The 12,604-nt window shown below is 45.6% G+C and overlaps 1 protein-coding gene across 2 annotated transcripts; it reads left to right on the top strand.

Annotated features, from left to right (window-relative positions):
- The first annotated feature begins 8,645 nt into the window (after nucleotides 1–8,645).
- LOC112214384 (arg8-vasotocin receptor-like) lies at nucleotides 8,646–11,618 on the top strand. 2 transcript variants are annotated; one of them, XM_024373070.2, is made up of 2 exons: nucleotides 8,646–9,804; nucleotides 10,807–11,618. In XM_024373070.2, exons 1-2 carry the CDS (start codon nucleotides 8,874–8,876, stop codon nucleotides 11,100–11,102), a joined length of 1,227 nt encoding a protein of 408 aa, XP_024228838.1. In that variant the 5' UTR covers nucleotides 8,646–8,873; the 3' UTR covers nucleotides 11,103–11,618. The 2 variants fall into 2 exon arrangements, with proteins under 2 accessions (XP_024228838.1, XP_024228839.1); XM_024373071.2 differs by having other exon boundaries at nucleotides 8,646–9,800; nucleotides 10,807–10,999.
- Nucleotides 11,619–12,604: the final 986 nt, after the last annotated feature.

The following is a 12,604-nucleotide window of genomic DNA, read 5'->3' as shown; positions in this document are numbered from 1 at the left end:
CCATCCTCACCATGGCGCACTTATTGGTCTATTAACTAATTTACCACATGGTGATGTCACCATGGAAGGCCAAAACTCCATCCCACCAAAACATTTCAAGCGGTCTTTTCGAACAGCCCTTACAATAAAAGGGTATTCTCATAATTTTCAGTTTTATTACAACCTCATAGTGTGTAAATATACAGTACCATTCAAAAGTTTGGACACACCTACTCATTCCAGGGGCTTTCTTTATTTTTACTGTTTTTTACATTGCAGAACAATAGAGAAGACATCAAAAATATTAAATAACACATAAGGAATCATGTATTAGCCAAGAAAGTGATAAACAAATCCAAAATATATTTTATATCTGAGATTATTCAAAGTAGCCAACCTTTGCCTTGACATCACCATGTCATGCCCTGCTCTGTTTCACCTTTCCTTGTGCTTGTCTCCATCCCCTCCAGGTGTCGCCCATCTTCCCCACTTAATGACCTGAGGTTTATACCTGTGTTTTCTGTCTGTCTATGCCAGTTCGTCTTGTTTGTCAAGCTTACCAGCAGTTGTCCTGTCAGCTCCTGTCTTTTCCCAGCCTCTCTTTTTCTCGTCCTCCTGCTTTTTGACCCTTCCCTGTACCCGGCCCCCTGACTCCTCTGCCTGACCCTGAGCCTGCTTACCATCCTGTACCTTTGCTCCACCTCTGGATTAGTGAACTTTGCCTGTCGCTGAGCCTGCCTTCCGTCCTAAACCTTTGCTCCTACTCTGAATTATCGACCCTTGACCTGTCGTTTGCCTGCCCCTGTTGTTACAATAAACATGGTTACTTCACACAGTCTGCACTTGAGTCTTACCTTGATACCTGATAGTATGAACTGGCCATGACTGACCCAGCAGACTTGGTAGGCACGAGGAGTTGCTTCGCAGTCTGATGGAAGGGCTCCAGGCCGTGGCCGAATGTCACGACCTAGCATTGGACGCATTGTGGCAGCAATTCCGTGGGTTGCCTACTAGGCAACCATGACGGTAACCTCCCAGCCCCTCTGTAACCTGGCTGGTAGCTTCGCCGTCACCCCTGTTTCCCGTGAACCCCGCTTACCTCCCCCGGAGCGCTATGATGGAGATTTCAGAACCGGCCGGGCCTTTCTCTCCCAGTGCTCCCTTGTTTTCGAGCTGCATCTGTTTTCATTCCACTCCGGGGGGCAGTCGCCTGCGCCACGGTGGTTTGGGAGCAACAATCTGCCGTCTGCCTCAGTCTGGAGGTATTCAAAAGTTTGAGGCTCCGGTGTCTGGGAGAGAGGCTGTCCGGAAGTTACAGCAGCTTCGGCAGGACACCCTCAGTGTGGCAGACTGTGGTGGCGTTCTGCACGCTAGCAGCGGAGGGAACCTGGAACCCGGAAGCGCTGTTCGACACGTTCCTGCACCGATTATCGGAGGAGGTAAAGGATGAGCTAGCAGCCTGAGAACTGCCGCCGCATATCAATTCACTCATCATTTTAACCATCCGGATTGATGGTCGGTTACGGGAACGTAGGAGGGAGAAAAGGTCCGATTGCAGTCCCAATCGCTCACTCAGGGATCCCACCTTGCAGCTGATGCACTCTGGAAGTCTCCGGTGTCTACGTCCCCGAGAGGACCCGATCTTACCCAAGTCCCTCCAAGAGCCTCCGGAGACTGCCGACTCACCTCTTCCCGAGCCGATGTAGCTCGGCAGGGCTAGGCTGTCTCCAGCTGACTGTGTAAGCAGACTTGAGACCCAGAGTTGTCTGTATTGCGGTACTTCCGGTCATTTTGTGTCTACCTGTCCCTTCAAGAGACCTAGCTTATTCGTTGTAGTGAGTACACTGGTGGGTCTTAAAGAAAATGGTCTTGTTTGTCAAGCTTACCAGCAGTTGTCCTGTCAGCTCCTGTCTTTTCCCAGTCTCCCTTTTTCTCGTCCTCCTGGTCTTTGACCCTTGTCTGTCCTGACCCTGTACCCGCCCGCCAGACCACTCTGTCTGCCTGCTGTCCTGTACCTTTGCTCCTGCTCTGGATTATCGACCCCTGCTTGCCTTGACCTATCATTTTCCTGCCCCTCTAACAATAAACATTCTTACTTCACACAGTCTGCACTTGGGTCTTACCTTGACACCTGATACGCCATGTGGTAAATTAGTTAATATAGCAAAAGGTTGGACACAGGTGCAAAGAACTCCTTCAAGACTGTTGGAAGAGCTGGTTGAGAGAATGCCAAGAGTGTACAAAGCTGTCATCAAGGCAAAGGGTGGCTACTTTGAAAAATATAAAATATACTTTGATTTTTTTTTCAACACTGTTTTTGGCTACTGCATGATTCCATGTGTTATTTCATAGTTTTGGTGTCTTCGCTTGTTTCATGAGATGAAATAAAAGCTCCCAGAAATGTTCCATACGCACAAAAATATTTGTTGCACACATTTGTTTACATCCATGTCAGTGAGCATTTCTGCTTTGCCAAGATAATCCATCCACCTGATATGCATGGCATATCAAGAAACTGATCAATCAGCATGATCATTACACAGGTGCACCTTGTGCTGGAGACAAAAGGCCACTCTAAATTAAACTGTGCAGATTTGTCACAACACAATACCACAGATATCTCAAGTTGAGGGAGCGTGCAATTGGTCTGCGTGCAGGATTGTCCGCCAGAGAATTGAATATTAATTTTTATTTACCATAAGCTGCCTCCAAAATCGTTTTAGAGAATTTGGCAGTACGTCCAACCAGCCTCACAACCGCAGACCATGTGTAACCACGCCAGTGTACTGCGAGCATGTGCTGACCAACTGGCATGTCTTCACTGACATTTTCAACCTCTTCCTGTCTGAGTCTGTAATACCAACATGTTTCAAGCAGACCACTATAGTCCCTGTGCCCAAGAACACTAAGGTAACCTGCCTAAATGACTACCGACCTGTAGCACTCACGTCTGTAGCCATGAAGTGCTTTGAAAGGCTGGTCATGGCTCACATCTACACCATTATCCCAGAAACCTTAGACCCACTCAAATTTGCATACCACACCAACAGATCCACAGATGATGCAATCTCTATTACACTCAATACTGCCCTTTCACACCTGGACATAAGGAACACCTATGTGAAAATGCTATTCATTGACTACAGCTTAGCATTCAACACCACAGTGTCCTCAAAGCTCATCAATAAGCTAAGGACCCTGGGACTAAACACCACCCTCTGCAACTGGATCCTGGACTTCCTGACGGGCCTCCTACAGGTGGTAAGGGTAGGTAACAACACATCTGCCACGCTGATCCTCAACACGGGGGCCCCTCGGGTGCGTGCTCAGCCCCCTCCTGTACTCCCTATTGACTCATGACTGCACAGCCAAGCATGACTCCAACACCATCATTAAGTTTGCTGATGACACAACAGTGGTAGGCCTGATCACCGGCAACGATGAGACGGCCTATAGGGAAGAGGATAGAGACCTGATCGTGTGGTGCAAGGACAACAACCTCTCCCTCAATGTAAACAAGACAAAGGGGATGATTGTGGACTACAGGAAAAGGAGGACCGAGCACACCCCTATTTTTATCGACAGGGCTGTAGTGGAGCAGGTTGAGAGTTTCATGTTCCTTGGTGTCCACATCACCAACAAACTAACATGGTCCAAGCACACCAAGACAGTTGTGAAGAGGGCACGACAAAACCTATTCCACTCAGGAGACTGAAAAGATTTGGCATGGGTCCTCAGATCCTCAAAAGGTTTTACAGCTGCACCAACGAGAGCATCCTGATGGGTTGCATCACTGCCTGGTTTGGCAACTGCTCGGCCTCCAACCACAAGGCACTACAGAAGGTAGTGCGTACGGCCCAGTACATCACCGGGGCCAAGCTTCCTGCCATCCAGGACCTCTATACCAGTCGGTGTCAGTGGAAGGCCCTAAAAATTGTCAGAGACTCCAACCACCCTAGTCATAGACTGTGCTCTCTGCTACCGCATGGCAAGTGGTACCGGAGCGCCAAGTCTCGGTCCAAGAGGCTCCTAAATAGCTTGTACCCCCAAGCCATAAGACTCTTGAACCCCCCTCCCGGAATGCTGGCTCTGTTATTATCCATGAATAGTCTCTTTAATAATTCTACTTACACGTACATATTACCTCGACACCGGTGGCCCTGCACATTGACATTGACTCTGTACCCCCTGCTATTGTTATTTACTGATGCTCTTTAATTATTTGTTATTCTTATTTCTTGCTTTTTTGGTTAAGGGCTTGTAAGTAAGCATTTCGATAGACCTGTTATATTCGGCTTATGTGACAAATACAATTTTATTTGATCTGATTTGAACTCGGTAAAATCATTGAAATTGTTTCATGTTGCATTTATATTTTTGTTCAGTAAATATTTATACTCTTAGACATTGCTTGTTCTTAATTCTGTTATTTTAATTTTAGATGTGTGTATTGTTAGACATTACTGCACTGTTAGAGCTAGGAACACAAGCATTTCACTACACCCACAATAACATCTGCTAAATATGTGTATGCGAAAATAACATTTTGATTTGAATGATTTGTCCACTGCTTGCAGTGAGAGTCTGACATGCCTAATGACTGGCCGGCTTCATAAATCCATGTACTCTGACATTCCCATTACTCTAACAGTATATTACGTAACTCACCATCTGCAATCTGGCCTTCTTTCTCAGGTTCCGACGCTTTGAAATGAGAAACACGTTCTTCCGTGAGAGCCGCATCGCATCCCTCTCTCCTGGTTTTCACTCTCTGCATATAGATTAAACATTAGAATTGTTGTAAGGACCTTGCTTCACTGTCTGATGGAAGGGTTCCAAGGACCTTGTAAGGCTACAGGGACAATGTTGTAATTCAGATGAGAAGAACTATGTAAGGAGTTTTTCACACAACCTACACATGTTGTATCTTACGTTAGTTGACAAGAGAGGTGGATGACCTGACCAGGGATCATTTTCAGCAGTCAGAGGGAGGCAGTGCCATGGGGTGGGCAGGTAGAAAGATAGACATCTCAATACTTGAGAGGAGATAAGATGACGCAATCTCATGTGCCTTGTGCGTCTCTACTGTAATGTGGAAACGACGCTCTTTTTTTGCTCCACAAAATTGGATTAATTAGATTTGCATTGTAGTCATTTAGCAGACGGTCTTATCCAGAGCGATGTACAGTTTAGTGCGTTCATCTTAAAGAGGCAATCAGCAATTGCTAAACCCATTTTTGGACTTATACATGAAGAAGGTGTACCCATTGATTCTTGAAGAACATAACTCAACTGCCGTACCACTTCAGAACCCAAAATATACGCTTTTTTTACTCCGATGTTGGTAGACACAGTAAATGCAAACACTTTATAGCCTAAAAACATGGTTAAAACTACAGTGCGTTTAGAAAGTATTCAGACCCCTTGACTTTTTCTACATTTTGTCACGTTACGGCCTTATTCTAAAATTGATTAAATAAATGTTTTTCCTCAGCAATCTACAAACAATACCCCACAACGGCAAAGAGGAAACAGGTTTTTAGAAATCTTTGCAAATGTATTTTAAAAAATAAAAAATTAAATACCTTATTTATATAAGTATTCAGACCCTTTGCTATGAGACTCGATGTTGAGCTGCGGTGCAGCCTGTTGCCAATGCTCATCCTTGATGTTTCTACATCTTGATTGGAGTCCAGCTGTGGTAAATTCAATTGATTGGAAATTATTTGGAAAGGCACACACCTGTCTATATAAGGTCCCACAGTTGACAGTGCATGTCAGAGCAAAAACCAAGCAATGAGGTCGAAGAAATTGTCCATAGAGCTCCGAGACAGGATTGTGTCGAGGCAAGGTTCTGGGGAAGGGTACCAAAAAATGTCTGCAGCATTGAATGTCCTCAAGAACACAGTGGCCTCCATCATTCTTAAATGTAATAAGTTTGGAAGCACCAAGACTCTTCCTAGAGCTGGCCAAATAGAGCAATTGGGAGAGAAGGACCTTGGATAGGAAGGTGACCAAAAACTCGATGGTCACTCTGACAGAGCTCTAGAGTTCCTCTGTGGAGATGGGAGAACCTTCCAGAAGGACAACCAAATCTGCAGCACTCCACCAATCAATCCTTTATGGTTGAGTGGCCAGATGGAAGCCACTCCTCAGTAAAAGGCACATGACAGTCCGCTTGGAGTTTTCCTAAAGGCACCTAAAGACTCTGACTCTCTGGTCTGATTAAAACAAGATTGAACTCTTTGGCCTGAATACCAAGCATCACGTCTGGAGGAAACCTGGCACCATCCCTATGGTGAAGTATGGTGATGGCAGTATCATGCTGTGGGGATATTTTTCAGCGGCAGGGACTGGGAGACTAGCCAGGATTGAGGGAAAGATGAACTGAGCAATGTACAGAGAGATCTTTGATGAAAACCCACTCCAGAGCTCTCAGGACTTCAGACTGGGCGAAGATTCACCTTCCAACGGGACAACAACCCTAAGCACACAGCCAAGACAACGCAGGAGTGGCTTTGGGACAAGTCTCTGAATGTCCTTGAGCGGCGCAGCCAGAGCCCAGACTTCAACCCGATCAAACATTTCTGGAGAGACCTGAATAATGGAGAAACTCCCCAAATAGAGGTGTGCCAAGCTTGTAGTGTCCTACCCAAGAAGACTCGATGCTAAAGGTGCTTCAACAAAGTACTGACTAAAGGGTCTGAATAAGTATGTAAATGTGATATTTCAGTTGTTTATTTTTCATAAATTAGCAAACATTTCTAAAAACCTGTTTTTGCTTTGTCATTATGGGGTATCGTGTGTAGATTGATGAGGGGGATAACATATTCGATCTATTTTAGAATAAGGCTGCAATGTAACAAAATGTGGATAAAGTCAAGGGGCCTGAATATTTTCTGAAGGCACTGTATGGGTTTGATATCATGTATGGTCAGTCCTTGCATCTATAGCTCTGTCTTTGAATTTGAAATTTGTTACATTTCTCCAGCCCCTTCCCCCCCAGCTTTTTACCGAAACATTGGTGGGGAATTGGCTTTGTTATTGTTTCATCTCCTGATTGCTGCTTTAAGATAGCTAGGTGGGACAACGTCATGTCACAGTCCTAGTAAGTACATTTTTTTCCTCAATAAAATAGGTATCAGCAAAGTCTGAGCTACTAAAGGTGGGGGAAAAGTCAAGTGTGAGTGTTTGTTCAAATCATTTTGTGAACTGTCTTTCCAAACTTCTTAATTACTGGATCTATTCCAGTATTCTCACACCCTTTTCAACTAATCATGAACTTGATGATTAGTAGATCTGTTGAATCAAGTGTGCTTACTAGAATAGAACAAATAAGTTGAACTGAATGGGGTACTGGAGGAGAGGACTAAAACCCTGAGCTAGCCCATTTTTACACATTTCTAAGCCCTCTATTACAGTTGTAAGTAATCTCTAACTAATCTCTATGGGCGGGTCACAGTGGTGAAATCTGAGCAATTATACAGGTTATCATCAGAGAACATCTACCTCATCATCAACCCTACCGAAACACCACCACCTCCAACAAATCCCCACACAAACACAGCCTGCTTCCCTTCACATCTGCGGACCCCCACACATGCGCAAACACATACACACACCAACACACACACACAGTGTGTCATCTCCAGAAATAGATCACAATAAGTATAAATTGGGCCCCTTGGGTGGAGGGGGGGGGGCAGATCTGCGTGGGGTCAGGAACATTTACATACGGGGAACATCGAAGCCAACGATGTTACTGTAGCTAGCGAATTTATCTATACTCCCAATTTGACCTATATATCCTACATTAATGCATTGTGTTGTGGACACCTGGTGCTCGGGCAATCAGCCTGGGTTTCTCATACATTCCCCAAGGTCCCAGGGGTGATGAGAGCAGTAGTGTGTTATTCCAGAAACTTCACACAGTACATATAGTTCACCATGCAGGAGAGTATGCGAACACAGGCTTCACATACACGCATGCTCACATACAGAGACAGAGGGGGAGACAGAGAAAGAGTGCTCTGAATCGACTGTGCATAGAACATGAATGAGTGATGTCATATGTCAGAATGCAATATAATAGAAAACCTTTTATTGTCCACAACAATTGGGAAAAGTCCCTCTGGCTTCACAGTAATATGATAAACATCACAGAAAAACAATATTATGTGACATCACAAGCATTTCCCTGCACTCCCATTAACATCTGATAACTATGTGTATGTGATTTGAACATCATCATCAAGATCATCTCAAAGACAAAAATGTGTCACCTTACAAGTTTTTAAATGTTTATTGATACCTTTTCAATAAGGATTCCTAGAGACATGATAAGTAAATGGATATGGAATACTGACCAGTAGCGCATTGTGAATATTTACGCACAAATTGCACCATTGGTTATTGGGGTTTGCAGTACAGCATCTGGAGACATATACGTGGGAAAACCTCAGTGTGTTCCCTATTTACTTGTGAGTGGTAACGAGTCTTTCAGAGAAATTCCACCCATGCAAACTATTATGTTTTCCATATATTCTGTTTCTCCCTGCTGTTGTTTTTGTATCCAAGGCTGTTTAGCGGAGGTTGGAGATATGGGGGTGGTCTCATTGGTATAAAAGGATTTAAAAAGGGTTGGTGGCGACTGCGCACAGATACAGTTTCACACCATGTGCTTCAAATCTTTGGCAAGCCAACACATATGTCGGTCTGTGCGCAATGAGCGAGTCTTCGTAGACGATAGACTCTAAGTAATTGCTTAAATTTAAAACTCACACGTTCTCAATGCAGGCAGGTGGCAGCGGGTGATCGTGCGCGCGGATGTATTCAGTACAGCCAGAAACATCTCCGGAGGCGCACTTTTCCATTCACAGAGCTCACTCAACCTCATGGATGACATTTTGAAGATAGGCTTCGACCCCACGAGCAAGCCGGTGTTGATGGAGGATAAAAGGAACGACACTGGCGCTCTTGGGAACTCCAGCGACCCGTTTGGCCGGAACGAGGAGGTCGCCAAGATCGAGATCACAATGCTTAGCGTGACATTCGTCGTGGCTGTGGTGGGGAACCTGAGCGTGCTGCTGGCCATGTACATGAGCCGACGCAAGCCCTCGCGCATGCACCTGTTCATGAAGCATCTGAGCCTCGCGGACTTGGTAGTGGCCTTTTTCCAGGTGCTACCGCAGCTCTGTTGGGAGATCACCTTCCGCTTCTACGGGCCCGACTTCCTGTGCCGCATCGTCAAGCACCTGCAGGTGCTAGGGATGTTCGCGTCCACCTACATGATGGTGATGATGACGCTGGACCGCTACATCGCCATCTGTCACCCGATGCAGACCCTTCACCAGCCCACGCAGCGCGCCTATATGATGATCGGGGCCACCTGGGTGTGTAGTCTTGCCCTGAGCATGCCCCAGTATTTTATCTTTTCCCTGAGCGAGGTCCACCCGGGCTCGGCCGTGTATGACTGCTGGGGACACTTCATCCAGCCGTGGGGCGTGCGCGCCTACATCACCTGGATCACCGTGGGCATCTTCCTCGTGCCCGTGGCCGTGCTCATGCTCTGCTACGGCTTCATCTGCCGGTCCATCTGGCGGAACATAAAGTACAAGACCCAGAAGGGCACTAGCGTGATGGCACTTGCGACTAAGAATGGGCTGATCGGGACGAGTTCAGTCAGCAGCGTCACCACCATCTCGCGCGCCAAGCTGCGCACAGTGAAAATGACTTTCGTGATCGTGCTGGCGTACGTGGTGTGCTGGGCTCCGTTTTTCACCGTGCAGATGTGGTCGGTGTGGGATGAGAGCTTCTCGTGGGTAGGTAAGTGTTATATTTGGGCTCTGTGCGGTGAGTCATTGGCAGCGCGCGCTGGTGCCATGTCTCCGTTCATTGTGTGACACGTTAAGTGTTTTAAAACATTACATTATTGCTTAGGCCTATTTACTCAATAAGTTGGTATTAGTGCACAGCTTCAGCATATATTTTATGCATTACCCCAGGGGTTTCCCTAAAAGCTGATTCACTGCTCTCCAAAATGTTATTCAGTTTACCACGGACATAGTGAGACAACAACTGTATAACTCCTCCTCAGATACATAGACCAAACTGAAACAAATAGGCTATACATACAGTAGGCTATACATACAGTAGGCTATACATACAGTAGGCTATACATACAGTAGCCTATACATACTTAGGCTATAGGCTGTGCAAACTGGAGACCTGGGGTACATTATTGTGACCACAATGGAATAACCGCGAACAAAATCTTACTGGGAGTAATTTGATTATATGTTCTGTGCATGTGAGTTAGCTCATAATTCATTGCCTTGATGATGTGTGAATGTAGCTGATGTTATTCCTTTTGTGGTAGCTTGAATTATCGGACAGTGCGCAATATAGAAAAACAGCAGAATCACCTAAAGGGCATACATAAGTGTTAGACACGTTCCATATAACGCAACCGTTGTGTAGGTGTGACAGATAGTTATGAAAACGACCATCGGTCTCCAAAAGTTAATAAAATATTTTGCTGGCGAGTCAGTGACCTGTCAGACCCAGTGGCTTGCCGAGATTCCTTCGAGAATACGCATAAATCAGGGCTGTCCAACCCTGTTCCTGGACGCTGCTTGAAAAGCTGAATCAGGTTAGTTACAACTGGGGTTGGAGTGAAAACCTACAGGAGGGTAGCTCTTCAGGAACAGGGTTGGACAGCCCTGGCATAAATAGTGTGCCACTGCTAGTAGATAAAACAGAACGCTTGAATGTTTTCTCCTTCCCTGACTGGCCGACACCCCCTCTTCCCCGTTTCTCTCTCTCCAGACTCCGAGAACACCGCAGTCACCCTCTCGGCTCTGCTGGCCAGTCTGAATAGCTGCTGTAACCCGTGGATCTACATGATCTTCAGCGGCCACCTCCTCTCTGACATGGTGCACTGTCTGCCGTGCTGCCGGGGGCTGCTCCACAAATTCGGCCATCAAGACTCGAACAGCAGCATCCGCCGCACCACACTCCTGACCCGGGTACCGGCCCTACCCCATCGGAGCTCAGAGAAAAGCTCTTGCAAAGATTGCTTCCACAACTCCCACAGGAACTGTCAATCAATCCCGGTGTCTTAACCGGGTACTCACACTGTCCATATATATATATTGTGCATGTGGTTCTTGCGCAACGCCACAGTGATGAAGGCTATCATAAGTTTAGGGGGAGGCTTAATGGAAACAGAGTCAGTGCATCCATCTCTCCTGGAGCTTGTGTTTCTGCTCGGAGAGGTGTTCAACCTGTAAGTGGAAATGTGGTAGGCTATAGGAATACCTAGGCTATAACTAGGTTATCCTGTCTCTTCTTGCTAAATGTGAACTGACTGTCAGGAGGCATCTAAAACCCAGACAGTGCTAATATTTATGCTCTTACAAGCTCTTATGGGCCCACACTCATGCAGCGATCAGAATCGTTGCCATTAACCGGTCATTCCAAATGAACCGAGTGGTCTGTCAGTATGTGTTGTTCAATAACTAATCATATGCCTAATATACACAACCGTTAAAGGTTTGGGGTCATTTAGAAATGTCCTTGTTTTTGAAAGAAAAGCATTTTTTTTGTCCATTAAAATAACATCAAATTGATCAGAACTACACTGTAGACATGGTTAATGTTGTAAATTACTATTGTAGCTGGAAACGGCAGATTTTTTAGGGAATAGCGACGTTGGCGTACAGAGGCCCATTATCAGCAACCATCACTCCTGTGTTTCAATGGCACGTTGTGTTAGCTAATCCAAGTTTATCATTTTAAAAGGCTAATTGATCATTAGAAAACCCTTTTGCAATGATGTTAGCACAGCTGAAAACTGTTGTCCTGATTAAAGAAGCAATACAACTGGCCTTCTTTAGACTAGTTGAGTATGTGGAGCATCAGCAAGAGTGGGTTCGATTATAGGCTCAAAATGGCCAGAAACAAAGCACTTCTGAAACTCATCATTCTATTCTTGTTCTGAGAAATGAAGGCTATTCCATGCGAGAAATTGCCAAGAAACTGAAGATCTCGTACAACGCTGTGTACTACTCCCTTCACAGAACAGTGCAAACTGGCTCTAACCAGAATAGAAAGAGGAGTGGGAGGCCCCGGGGCACAACTGAGCAAGAGGACAAGTGCATTAGAGTGTCTAACTTGAGAAACAGACACGTCATAAGTCCTCAAATGGCAGCTTCATTAAATAGTACCTGCAAAACATCAGTCTCAACGTCAACAGTGAAGAAGCGACTCCGGGATGCTGGCCTTCCAGAGTAGCAAAGAAAAAGCCATATCTCAGACTGGCCAATAAAAATAAAATATTAAGATGGGCAAAAGAACAGACACTGGACAGAGATATGGCTTTTTCTTTGCAGCTCTGACTAGAAGGCCAGCATCCCGGAGTTGCCTCTTCACTGTTGACGTTGAGACTGGTGTTTTGCGCTTACTATTTAATGAAGCTGCCAGTTGAGGACTTGTGATGCATCTGTTTCTCAAACTAGACGCTCTAATGTACTTGTCCTCTTGCTCAGTTGTGCACCGGGGCCTCCCACTCCTCTTTCTATTCTGGTTAAAGCCAGTTTGCGCTGTTCTGTGAAGGAGGTAGTAC

The sequence above is a fragment of the Oncorhynchus tshawytscha genome, linkage group LG15, assembly GCF_018296145.1.
Source record: "Oncorhynchus tshawytscha isolate Ot180627B linkage group LG15, Otsh_v2.0, whole genome shotgun sequence".
In the NCBI taxonomy this organism is placed as follows: domain Eukaryota; kingdom Metazoa; phylum Chordata; class Actinopteri; order Salmoniformes; family Salmonidae; genus Oncorhynchus; species Oncorhynchus tshawytscha.
Note: the sequence above shows the minus strand (reverse complement) of the source record. Positions and strands in the feature narration are given on the sequence as shown.